The 15342-nt window shown below is 44.9% G+C and overlaps 1 protein-coding gene across 1 annotated transcript in view; it reads left to right on the top strand.

Moving 5' to 3' along the window:
* Window positions 1-6429: 6429 nt before the first annotated feature.
* Window positions 6430-15342, top strand: part of LOC129864859 (thyrotropin-releasing hormone-degrading ectoenzyme-like) — a gene marked incomplete in the record, with an annotated part of 320531 nt that continues 311618 nt past the window's right edge. The window contains 1 exon segment of the mRNA XM_055937145.1: window positions 6430-7949. Coding sequence (XP_055793120.1) covers window positions 7225-7949 — 725 coding nt within the window.

Below are 15342 nucleotides of genomic sequence, written 5' to 3' on the forward strand. Positions count from 1 at the left end.
TACACTGATACTACTGAACCACTACACTGATACTACTGAACCACTACACTGATACTACTGAACCACTACACTGATACTACTGAACCGCTACACTGATACTACTGAACCACTACTACACACTGATACTACTCAAACACTACTACACACTGATACTACTGAACCACTACACTGATATTACTGAACCACTACACTGATACTACTGAACCACTACACTAATACTACTGAACCACTACACTAATACTACTGAACCACTACACTGATACTACTGAACCACTACTACACACTGATACTACTGAAACACTACTACACACTGATACTACTGAACCACTACACTAATACTACTGAACCACTACACTGATACTACTGAACCACTACACACTGATACTACTGAACTACTACACTGATACTACTGAACCACTACACTGATACTACTGAACCACTACACTGATACTACTGAACCACTACACTAATACTACTGAACCACTACACTGATACTACTGAACCACTACACTGATACTACTGAACCACTACACTAATACTACTGAAACACTACTACACACTGATACTACTGAACCACTACACTGATACTACTGAACCACTACACTGATACTACTGAACCACTACACTGATACTACTGAACCACTACACTGATACTACTGAACCACTACACTGATACTACTGAACCACTACACTGATACTACTGAACCACTACTACACACTGATACTACTGAACCACTACTACACACTGATACTACTGAACCACTACACTGATACTACTGAACCACTACACTGATACTACTGAACCACTACACTGATACTACTGAACCACTACACTGATACTACTGAACCACTACACTAATACTACTGAAACACTACTACACACTGATACTACTGAACCACTACACTGATACTACTGAACCACTACACTGATACTACTGAACCACTACACTGATACTACTGAACCACTTCACTGATACTACTGAACCACTACACTGATACTACTGAACCACTACACTGATACTACTGAACCACTACACTGATACTACTGAACCACTACACTGATACTACTGAACCACTACACTGATACTACTGAAACACTACTACACACTGATACTACTGAACCACTACACTGATACTACTGAACCACTACTACACACTGATACTACTGAACCACTACACTGATACTACTGAACCACTACTACACACTGATACTACTGCACCACTACACTGATAATACTGAACCACTACACTGATACTACTGAACCACTACACTGATACTACTGAACCACTACACTGATACTACTGAACCACTACACTGATACTACTGAACCACTACTATACACTGATACTACTGAACCACTACACTGATACTACTGAACCACTACACTGATACTAATGAACCACTACACTGATACTACTGAACCACTACTACACACTGATACTACTGAACCACTACACTGATACTACTGAACCACTACACTGATACTAATGAACCACTACACTGATACTACTGAACCACTACTACACACTGATACTACTGAACCACTACACTGATACTACTGAACCACTACACTGATACTACTGAACCACTACACTGATACTACTGAACCACTACACTGATACTACTGAACCACTACACTGATACTACTGAACCGCTACACTGATACTACTGAACCACTACTACACACTGATACTACTCAAACACTACTACACACTGATACTACTGAACCACTACACTGATACTACTGAACCACTACACTGATACTACTGAACCACTACACTAATACTACTGAACCACTACACTAATACTACTGAACCACTACACTGATACTACTGAACCACTACTACACACTGATACTACTGAAACACTACTACACACTGATACTACTGAACCACTACACTAATACTACTGAACCACTACACTGATACTACTGAACCACTACACACTGATACTACTGAACTACTACACTGATACTACTGAACCACTACACTGATACTACTGAACCACTACACTGATACTACTGAACCACTACACTAATACTACTGAACCACTACACTGATACTACTGAACCACTACACTGATACTACTGAACCACTACACTAATACTACTGAAACACTACTACACACTGATACTACTGAACCACTACACTGATACTACTGAACCACTACACTGATACTACTGAACCACTACACTGATACTACTGAACCACTACACTGATACTACTGAACCACTACACTGATACTACTGAACCACTACACTGATACTACTGAACCACTACTACACACTGATACTACTGAACCACTACTACACACTGATACTACTGAACCACTACACTGATACTACTGAACCACTACACTGATACTACTGAACCACTACACTGATACTACTGAACCACTACACTGATACTACTGAACCACTACACTAATACTACTGAAACACTACTACACACTGATACTACTGAACCACTACACTGATACTACTGAACCACTACACTGATACTACTGAACCACTACACTGATACTACTGAACCACTTCACTGATACTACTGAACCACTACACTGATACTACTGAACCACTACACTGATACTACTGAACCACTACACTGATACTACTGAACCACTACACTGATACTACTGAACCACTACTACACACTTATACTACTGAACCACTACACTGATACTACTGAACCACTACACTGATACTACTGAAACACTACTACACACTGATACTACTGAACCACTACACTGATACTACTGAACCACTACTACACACTGATACTACTGAACCACTACACTGATACTACTGAACCACTACTACACACTGATACTACTGAAACACTACTACACACTGATACTACTGAACCACTACACTGATACTACTGAACCACTACTACACACTGATACTACTGAAACACTACTACACACTGATACTACTGGACCACTACACTGATACTACTGAACCACTACTACACACTGATACTACTGAACCACTACACTGATACTACTGACCCACTACTACACACTGATACTACTGAAACACTACTACACACTGATACTACTGAACCACTACACTAATACTACTGAACCACTACACTGATACTACTGAAACACTACTACACACTGATACTACTGAACCACTACACTGATACTACTGAACCACTACACTGATACTACTGAACCACTACACTGATACTACTGAACCACTACACTAATACTACTGAACCACTACACTAATACTACTGAACCACTACACTGATACTACTGAACCACTACTACACACTGATACTACTGAACCACTACACTGATACTACTGAACCACTACACTGATACTACTGAACCACTACACTGATACTACTGAACCACTACACTGATACTACTGAACCACTACACTGATACTACTGAACCACTACACTGATACTACTGAACCACTACACTGATACTACCACAACACACTGATACTACTGAACCACTACACTGATACTACTGAACCACTACACTGATACTACTGAACCACTACACTGATACTACTGAACCACTACTACACACTTATACTACTGAACCACTACACTGATACTACTGAACCACTACACTGATACTACTGAAACACTACTACACACTGATACTACTGAACCACTACACTGATACTACTGAACCACTACTACACACTGATACTACTGAACCACTACACTGATACTACTGAACCACTACTACACACTGATACTACTGAAACACTACTACACACTGATACTACTGAACCACTACACTGATACTACTGAACCACTACACTGATACTACTGAACCATGTCACAGACCACCACCACTGAAAATCTAACTTTTATAAGTTCATATTCTGTTAACTTATACCCAAATAATGTTGTTGATTCAGCTAAAACACACTATTTAAAAATACTTGCTATTTACTCATAGAGGATGATGTCATTCTCCCGAGGAGAATGAACTGACCAATCAGCGATCTACTCGCATTAATATTTTTGTATGACCGGTATACGTCCACACCATTCTGTTGTTGGGGTACGCTCACACCATTCTATTGTTGGGGTACGACCACACCATTCTGTTGTTGAGGTACGCCCACACCATTCTGTTGTTGGGGTACGTCAACACCGTTCTGTTGTTGGGGTACGCTCACACCATTCTGTTGTTGGGGTACGCCCACACCATTCTGTTGTTGGGGTACGGCCACACCATTCTGTTGTTGGGGTACGGCCACACCATTCTGTTGTTGGGGTACGACCACACCATTCTGTTGTTGGGGTACGACCACACCATTCTGTTGTTGGGGTACGACCACACAATTCTGTTGGGGTACGACCACACCATTCTGTTGTTGGGGTACGACCACACCATTCTGTTGTTGGGGTACGACCACACAATTCTGTTGGGGTACGACCACACCATTCTGTTGTAGGGGTACGACCACACCATTCTGTTGTTGGGGTACGACCACACCATTCTGTTGTTGAGGTACGACCACACCATTCTGTTGTAGGGGTACGGCCACACCATTCTGTTGTTGGGGTACGACTACACAATTCTGTTGGGGTACGACCTCACCATTCTGTTGTTGGGGTACGACCACACCATTCTGTTGTTGGGGTACGACCACACCATTCTGTTGTTGGGGTACGACCACACCATTCTGTTGTTGGGGTACGACCACACCATTCTGTTGTTGGGGTACGACCACACCATTCCAACACAGAAAAAGCAGCTTTTTAATATAATTAATTACCACTTCTTTTTTTTTTGTGCAAGGAAAACTATTTCATTATATTCTATTTAATTCTAGGTCATATTTCATAGACATCTGAAAACACTGGAGAGTTAGTGTAAATATGAATAGTGAACCATTCCCCATACACAGCTAAATGGCTGCTGGGTCTGGCTGCTGCTGCTGGTGTCGTTAAGGACTCGTATTGATTATGTTGTGCTGTGAGAATTCCTCGTTCTCCATGTCCATTACAGATGTGGTGACTGTTTCACCTCGGTCTGTCTCACTCCACTTAAACTGTTACTGAGGGAGAGGCGGCGAGCTGCTCATATGGCTTGTGTCCCAAATGGCACCCTATGGACCTTGGTCAAAAGTAGTGCACTATATAGGGATTAGGCGTGCCATTTGGGACACACATTGGTAAAACACCATTAGTCACTGTTAATGACCTTTTCCAGGGATAGTGTATGTATGGCATGATTTGCAGTTTGTGCTGCCAATGCACCGTGTGGATATAAACAGATATTAGTGTGTTACTGTCCACATCTCTATGTTTGTTCAGTAATCAGATGGATTATTTCAGAGTTTAGAGAAAAGTTCCTACGTGGAGATTCAACAGGAAGACCCACCGCTGCTAACTCTGAATCAAATAACGACCCAATCAACTGTAAGTATGTTGTTCTTGTAACTCAAATCAAATCAAATGTATTTATATAGCCCTTCGTACATCAGCTGATATCTCAAAGTGCTGTACAGAAACCCAGCCTTAAAACCCCAAACAGCAAGCAATGCAGGTGTAGAAGCAGCTATATTTTGTTTCTTGGGGCTGAATAGAGAATTCACGTTATACATGTTTCTATTACAGGCCTCCAGACCAATGACAAAACACAGCGTATCTTCTACAGACTCGTACGTGACTATTAGTTGAGCTGGTTTGAGAAAAGTGTTTACGGAAATAGGAATAATGACACCCTCAGTGTGCGTACTGGCTGGGAAATTATCAACAATTAGGCTGCGCTTTGTTCCAGGTCCACAAGATGGCGAACATCAAATGAGTGTTACAGGAGACCACAGCCATTGATATCACTTATCTGGAGTCACTGAAGCCACTGTAATAAAGTCTTTCTGAGATTCTATATATTTTTTTTTACAATGTATCACATATTTTAGATTCATGCTCGTGTCAAATTACCCCTATATCCGTGCGTAATGTCCGTGCGTAAATGTGCAGATAGGCTATGGTATTATTGATAGTGGTTGTTAAAAAAGTCTACTATCGTCATTATCACGCTCAGCATCAATGCCATGATGTAGTGTATTTAGGTAGGCTGTGAATAGGTGGCAGGCTGCCCGATGGGGTTCAATACTGTGTTCTAGGGAAGGCTGCTGCACCACTGCTGTGTGTTGCCCGCCGTACCCCCCCCCCCCCCCCCCCCGTCACTTGACGGTTTCAGCACTTGACTACAGCTGAAGTCTTTTCCCACATAGACCTATATAGTTTCCTGACGAGACGTTGTTTCTATCCATCCTACAGTATCTCACGGAGCGAGGAGATGAGCCCGCTATTCTGCACGGAGGGAGGGAGAGCTCTCCTACTCTGTCCTACTGCGCATTTCGCAATGATCTAGGTCTATTTGTTCTCTGGCAAAGCAAGAGGGGAAACTCATTCGCTCTCTGTCCTTGGTAATTGTTTTTTTCTCCTAACTGGTTGAAATCCGTCGTGAGTTCCTTCTTACAAGAAGAAGTAGGCTGAGATTCATACGGCGCTGAATGAGAGAGAGAGAGAGAGAGAGAGACGGAGAGAGAGAGAGAGAGAGAGAGAGACGGAGCGAGAACGAGAGAGAGAGCGAGAACGAGAGAGAAAGACGGAGCGAGAGAACGAGAGCGAGAGAGAAAGACGGAGCGAGAGAACGAGAGCGAGAGAGAAAGACGGAGCGAGAGAACGAGAGCGAGAGAGAAAGACGGAGAGAGAGAACGAGAGCGAGAGAGAAAGACGGAGCGAGAGAACGAGAGCGAGAGAGAAAGACGGAGAGAGGGAGTCCTTTATATTGTAGATGTGGGAGCAGCTCTCAATATGAGCACACAGCTCGGAGGGTGAGGACCATCAGTAACAGCAGCATCAGCACCAGCAGCATCAGTCCCCGCGATGGATTGTGTTCTGTGCAACACTTTGTGTGCGCGGAGACGGAGGCCGTGAAGGCAGATAGATAACAATGTGGATAGCAGATTAAACTCAAATACTCGTGCTTGTGATTTAAACCTTGATTTCAATCTACCAGGAAAGTTGATTTTGGGCACTTTTATGATTCCGCGTCGCATTGCTACCGCCGGGCACTTCAACAGGGCATCAGCCGTGCTCATCTCCGCGACACATTTACGACTATTCTAAGTGGCAGCTATTACACCTGACTGATGACACTCTGTTATCGGGATTTCGTTTCCCTTTTGCGCCCGGACCCCAACCAAACCTCATATTCTGAGTCGGCAGAGTATGTCTTTGGAGGATAAGCTTGGCAACAAGGGCTTATCATTCACTCCGATGGGGATAGAGGATAATAACATGAGGAACGGCAGAGGCCTGTCGGACCAATGGGCCGATAGCATGGTGGTTCGGCCCCGGACCACGGAGCGAAGCATCACCGTCCACAAGAAACTGGTCCTGGGGTTCGCCATCTCCATCCTCACCCTCATCGTCGTCACGGCCATCGCGGTTCTCCTCAGCGTCCGGTTCGAGGAGTGCGCCGGGGAGAGCAGCTCACGAGGGGCCAATGGCTCTAACGCCAAGTTCAACGGGTCACGGGATGGAAACGGGAACCACAAAGATGAAGAAGCCCAGCCGTGGAGACACCTCCGGTTACCGACATCTCTCCGGCCCCGGCACTACGACCTGCGTCTCTCAGTGAACATGGATAACTTTACATTCTCCGGGGAAGTGAACATTGAATTCGAGTGTGTGAACTCTACCAAATTCATAGTGCTTCACACGGACCGCCTCGAGGTGGAGAAAGTGGCGGTTTACTCGGATAATAAAAAACCCGGTGTCATGAGAATCCACCGCCAATTCCATTACCCAGGCAACCAGGTTTATGTGATCGCTCTGCACAGGGAACTGAAGCCCATGAGGACGTATAAAGTAAACATTACTTTCGACGCTCAAATAGAAAGTGAACTCCTGGGATTTTTCCGCAGCTCATATATTCTGCAAGGAGAGAGAAGGTAACCATTTACATTACAGTTACGCTATGCATCCACACCCCATGGCATGATGACGTGTGAGTTAGCATTGTGTTTGTAGCCTGTACAGTCCACTAGCCGTATTTGTCCCCCCCCCCCCCCCCCCCCCCAAATGAAACGGATTAGACATTATATTACAGAGTAGCCTTTGCTTTTGAACACGTTTTACGCTGTCATGTCTGGCTCTCAACCCAAGTGCCTACTACAAAGCAGTGTGTAACGCTGTCAGTTGAGTCCCACAGTAATACGCGCCCGTTTTGTGCTTCTAGCCCCTTTAAAACATGTTGTTCTGTATCCGCTGAGAACCAACCATTAGTATGTGTGAGTAATGAGGCACTGCGCTAGCCTGTTCAACTCTGACACCCTCTGGTGGCATTTTCTAAATTAAGCATAACATTGTATAATACCCTGATAAAGTACATTTTGGTTTCAAAACGATACGTCCTACAAAAGATATCAACAGCCTAGAGCAATGTTTCTGAGACAGGGAAACGGTGTTTCTGAGACAGGGAAACGGTGTTTGTGAGACAGGGAAACGGTGTTTGTGAGACAGGGAAACGGTGTTTGTGAGACAGGGAAACAGTGTTTGTGAGACAGGGAAACAGTGTTTGTGAGACAGGGAAACGGTGTTTGTGAGACAGGGAAACAGTGTTTGTGAGACAGGGAAACGGTGTTTGTGAGACAGGGAAACAGTGTTTGTGAGACAGGGAAACGGTGTTTGTGAGACAGGGAAACAGTGTTTGTGAGACAGGGAAACAGTGTTTGTGAGACAGGGAAACGGTGTTTGTGAGACAGGGAAACGGTGTTTGTGAGACAGGGAAACAGTGTTTGTGAGACAGGGAAACAGTGTTTGTGAGACAGGGAAACGGTGTTTGTGAGACAGGGAAACAGTGTTTGTGAGACAGGGAAACAGTGTTTGTGAGACAGGGAAACGGTGTTTGTGAGATCCCGAAAACGGTTCTCACAAAAAAAAAACGTTTGTAAATTCCAAACGTTTTGAAAACAAACTGTTATGACCCATCTATGAAAAGCCTCCCACTAACACGCACCTGTTTTGCTCTATGATGACGCTCACAGGCCACACAAGAGTCATTAGAAGGTAATGGGTTCTTCTACATAGAAGACCATAGGAAATCCCAGGACATAGTGTGTCTATAATACTGTAAGGGTTAATCTACATAGAAGACCATAGGAAATCCCAGGACATAGTGTGTCTGTAATACTGTAAGGGTTAATCTACATAGAAGACCATAGTAAATCCCAGGGCACAGTTTCTATAATACTGTAAGGGTTAATCTACATAGAAGACCATAGGAAATCCCAGGACATAGTTTCTATAATACTGTAAGGGTTAATCTACATAGAAGACCATAGGAAATCCCAGGACATAGTTTCTATAATACTGTAAGGGGTTAATCTACATAGAAGACCATAGTAAATCCCAGGTCATAGTGTCTATAATAATGTAAGGGGTTCTTCTACATAGAAGACCATAGTAAATCCCAGGGCACAGTTTCTATAATACTGTAAGGGGTTCATCTACATAGAAGATAATAGTAAATCCCAGGACATAGTGTGACTATAATACTGTAAGGGTTAATCTACATAGAAGACCATAGGAAATCCCAGGACATAGTTTCTATAATACTGTAAGGGTTAATCTACATAGAAGACCATAGGAAATCCCAGGACATAGTTTCTATAATACTGTAAGGGGTTAATCTACATAGAAGACCATAGTAAATCCCAGGTCATAGTGTCTATAATAATGTAAGGGGTTCTTCTACATAGAAGACCATAGTAAATCCCAGGGCACAGTTTCTATAATACTGTAAGGGGTTCATCTACATAGAAGACCATAGTAAATCCCAGGGCATGGTGTCTATAATACTGTAAATAGCTCATGTATTTTCTGTCACAACCTCCACACAGTCGTCACCGACTAGTTGGATATTCATTTCTCACTGAGCAAACACTTTCTGTACTTACAGCACTCTTATACATTACATCTTATAACATTTTTACTCGGAGGACCTTTGTCAATAAAACTCATGAATGTAACTGTTTGTCAAATAGTTTTTGCCTTGGTTATCATGATTTTTGTTGTCGTTGGTAAAACTACGTCAATGGTGAGGCTACTGTAAATATGAGGGCAGACTAAGCAGATGAATGAAAGTAGTGAATTTCTGCTTTTTCACTGTGGGACCAATGGAGTTAAACAAGGAAACTATTTAAAGATAAACACTGACAAATATATATATTTACATGTGTTACTATTTATACTGTACCCCAATTGGCCTTTCATGCCTGACCACACATTCAGTCGATCTAGTCCTACTTCTGTTGATTTCTAAACCAACATGTCTCCTAAATTGATATTTGCAAAGAAGTTCCTTAGTGAATGAGTCTGTTTGTAGCTGCAGTGTTACTTTACATGAAGTAACATATTGACATCGGCAGTAATTATAGAATCAAATGTAGAATAAATAGCCAGATAAGTGCTCTCAGCAGTAAGTCCTTCTGGGAGCCTCTGTCCAATATTCACATTCAGTGGTTGAACACAAACCGTGACAGCGTTGCAGTCTGTTTTATTGGACTCATAACGCAGCATCGTGTAGTGTAGTCTAGTGTAGTGTAGTGTAGTGTGGTGTAGTGTAGTGTAGTGTAGTGTTACGGCCACCACATCATTGTGTAGTGTAGTGTAGTGTTACGGCCACCACATCATTGTGTAGTGTAGTGTAGTGTTACGGCCACCACATCATCGTGTAGTGTAGTGTTACGGCCACCACATCATCGTGTAGTGTAGTGTTACGGCCACCACATCATCGTGTAGTGTAGTGTTACGGCCACCGCATCATCGTGTAGTGTAGTGTTACGGCCACCACATCATCGTGTAGTGTAGTGTTACGGCCACCACATCATCGTGTAGTGTAGTGTTACGGCCACCACATCATCGTTTAGTGTAGTGTTACGGCCACCACATCATCTTGTAGTGTTACGGCCACCACATCATAGTGTAGTGTAGTGTTACGGCCACCACATCATCTTGTAGTGTTACGGCCACCACATCATCGTGTAGTGTTACGGCCACCACATCATTGTGTAGTGTAGTGTAGTGTTACGGCCACCACATCATCGTGTAGTGTTACGGCCACCACATCATCGTGTAGTGTAGTGTTACGGCCACCACATCATCGTGTAGTGTAGTGTTACGGCCACCACATCATCGTGTAGTGTAGTGTAGTGTAGTGTAGTGTAGTGTAGTGTTACGGCCACCACATCATCGTGTAGTGTAGTGTTACGGCCACCACATCATCGTGTAGTGTAGTGTTACGGCCACCACATCATCGTGTAGTGTAGTGTTACGGCCACCACATCATCGTGTAGTGTAGTGTTACGGCCACCACATCATCGTGTAGTGTAGTGTTACGGCCACCACATCATCGTGTAGTGTAGTGTTACGGCCACCACATCATCATGTAGTGTAGTGTTACGGCCACCACATCATCTTGTAGTGTTACGGCCACCACATCATCGTGTAGTGTAGTGTTACGGCCACCACATCATCGTGTAGTGTAGTGTTACGGCCACCACATCATAGTGTAGTTTAGTGTTACGGCCACCACATCATCGTGTAGTGTAGTGTTACGGCCACCACATCATCGTGTAGTGTTACGGCCACCACATCATCGTGTAGTGTAGTGTAGTGTTACGGCCACCACATCATCGTGTAGTGTAGTGTTACGGCCACCACATCATCGTGTAGTGTAGTGTTACGGCCACCACATCATCGTGTAGTGTAGTGTTACGGCCACCACATCATCGTGTAGTGTTACGGCCACCACATCATCGTGTAGTGTAGTGTAGTGTTACGGCCACCGCATCATCGTGTAGTGTAGTGTTACGGCCACCACATCATCATGTAGTGTAGTGTTACGGCCACCACATCATCGTGTAGTGTAGTGTTACGGCCACCACATCATCGTGTAGTGTAGTGTTACGGCCACCACATCATTGTGTAGTGTAGTGTAGTGTTACGGCCACCACATCATCGTGTAGTGTAGTGTTACGGCCACCACATCATAGTGTAGTGTAGTGTTATGGCCACCACATCATTGTGTACTGTAGTGTAGTGTTACGGCCACCACATCATCGTGTAGTGTAGTGTTACGGCCACCACATCATCGTGTAGTGTAGTGTTACGGCCACCACATCATAGTGTAGTGTAGTGTAGTGTTACGGCCACCACATCATTGTGTAGTGTAGTGTAGTGTTACGGCCACCACATCATCGTGTAGTGTAGTGTTACGGCCACCACATCATTGTGTAGTGTAGTGTAGTGTTACGGCCACCACATCATCATGTAGTGTAGTGTAGTGTTACGGCCACCACATCATAGTGTAGTGTAGTGTTACGGCCACCACATCATCGTGTAGTGTAGTGTTACGGCCACCACATCATCGTGTAGTGTAGTGTTACGGCCACCACATCATCGTGTAGTGTAGTGTTACGGCCACCACATCATCGTGTAGTGTAGTGTTACGGCCACCACATCATCGTGTAGTGTAGTGTTACGGCCACCACATCATAGTGTAGTGTAGTGTTACGGCCACCACATCATCTTGTAGTGTTACGGCCACCACATCATCGTGTAGTGTAGTGTTACGGCCACCACATCATCTTGTAGTGTTACGGCCACCACATCATCGTGTAGTGTAGTGTAGTGTTACGGCCACCACATCATCGTGTAGTGTAGTGTAGTGTTACGGCCACCACATCATCGTGTAGTGTAGTGTAGTGTTACGGCCACCACATCATTGTGTAGTGTAGTGTAGTGTTACGGCCACCGCATCATCGTGTAGTGTAGTGTTACGGCCACCACATCATCGTGTAGTGTAGTGTTACGGCCACCACATCATTGTGTAGTGTAGTGTAGTGTTACGGCCACCACATCATCATGTAGTGTAGTGTTACGGCCACCACATCATCGTGTAGTGTAGTGTTACGGCCACCACATCATCGTGTAGTGTAGTGTTACGGCCACCACATCATCGTATAGTGTAGTGTTACGGCCACCACATCATCGTGTAGTGTAGTGTTACGGCCACCACATCATCGTGTAGTGTAGTGTTACGGCCACCACATCATCGTGTAGTGTAGTGTAGTGTTACGGCCACCGCATCATCGTATAGTGTAGTGTAGTGTAGTGTTACGGCCACCACATCATCGTGTAGTGTAGTGTTACGGCCACCACATCATCGTGTAGTGTAGTGTTACGGACACCACATCATCGTATAGTGTAGTGTAGTGTTACGGCCACCACATCATCGTGTAGTGTAGTGACACGGCCACCACATCATCGTATAGTGTAGTGTAGTGTTACGGCCACCACATCATCATGTAGTGTAGTGTTACGGCCACCACATCATCGTGTAGTGTAGTGTTACGGCCACGTCCTCCTCAGACCTCACGCCATACGGCACCGTATCTGCAGGCCTCAATCAACCAAGGTACCAGGACCTTGCTACATTGGTCAGTCATTTATTCTATAAGACCCGTGCAGCAAGACCTTGTTCCATTGGTCAGTCAGTTAGAAGGTCAGGGCCACCCACATACAAACACACACACACACACACACACACACACACAGACACACACACAGACACAGACACAGACACAGACACAGACACAGACACACACACACACACACACACACACACACACACACACACACACACACACACACACACACACACACACACACACACACACACACACACACACACACACACACACACACACACACACACACAACATTGACTGGACCGCAGTCAGTCAATAGGCCAATGGGTGTGTCAGTCTGGCCATGTGCTGCAGATACTGCCTCATGCATTGACCATGAGCAGGGGAAGGGGGAGTGTGTGTGTGTGTCTGTGTAATTTACCATGAGCAGTGGAAGGGGTTGTGTGTGTGTGTGTGTGTCATTTACCATGAGCAGTGGAAGGGGTTGTGTGTGTGTGTGTGTCATTTACCATGAGCAGTTGAAGGGGGAGTGTGTGTCATTTACCATGAGCAGTGGAAGGGGGAGTGTGTGAGTGTGTGTGTGTGTGTCATTTACCATGAGCAGTTGAAGGGGGAGTGTGTGTGTGTCATTTACCATGAGCAGGGGACGGGGGAGTGTGTGTGTGTGTGTGTGTCATTTACCATGAGCAATGGAAGGGGGAGTGTGTGTGTGTGTGTGTGTGTGTGTGTGTGTGTGTGTGTTAGCTTTATCTGACTTATATCTGATGACTTGAACCACCAACTTCTGTTCTGTGACACTTCAAAATAACAAAGTGTGCGTCTCAAAGGTCATCTCATTTCCTTTATAGTGCACTTATTTTAAGCAGCTTCCATAGGGTCACTATTTATAGAAATAGGGCGCCATTTTGTGAGCCACGCTGATCGTCAGTGTCATGTCAGGTTACCGTCATCTGAACTCTGCATATTGAACAACGGCTCCCAGCAACAGGTCGGTCACACAGCCACACGCCTAACAGCCACACGCCTAACAACACGCCTAACAACACGCCTAATATCCACACGCCTAACAACACGCCTAAAAGCCACACGCCTAACAGCCACACGCCTAACAACACGCCTAACATCCACACGCCTAACATCCACACGCCTAACAACACGCCTAACAACACGCCTAACAGCCACACGCCTAACAACACGCCTAACATCCACACGCCTAACATCCACACGCCTAACAACACGCCTAACATCCACACGCCTAACATCCACACGCCTAACATCCACACGCCTAACATCCACACGCCTAACATCCACACGCCTAACATCCACACGCCTAACAACACGCCTAACAACACGCCTAACAACACGCCTAACAACATGCCTAACAACACGCCTAACAACACGCCTAACATCCACACGCCTAACAACACGCCTAACAACACGCCTAACATCCACACGCCTAACAACACGCCTAACAACACGCCTAACATCCACACGCCTAACAACACGCCTAACATCCACACGCCTAACATCCACACGCCTAACATCCACACACCTAACATCCACACGCCTAACATCCACACGCCTAACATCCACACGCCTAACAACACGCCTAACATCCACACGCCTAACATCCACACGCCTAACATCCACACGCCTAACAACACGCCTAACATCCACACGCCTAACAACACGCCTAACAACACGCCTAACAACACGCCTAACATCCACACGCCTAACATCCACACGCCTAACATCCACACGCCTAACATCCACACGCCTAACAACACGCCTAACATCCACACGCCTAACAACACGCCTAACATCCAGCCTGGTAAATAAGTGACTTGGTGAC

The sequence above is a fragment of the Salvelinus fontinalis genome, chromosome 11, assembly GCF_029448725.1.
Source record: "Salvelinus fontinalis isolate EN_2023a chromosome 11, ASM2944872v1, whole genome shotgun sequence".
Classification (NCBI taxonomy): Eukaryota; Metazoa; Chordata; class Actinopteri; order Salmoniformes; family Salmonidae; genus Salvelinus; species Salvelinus fontinalis.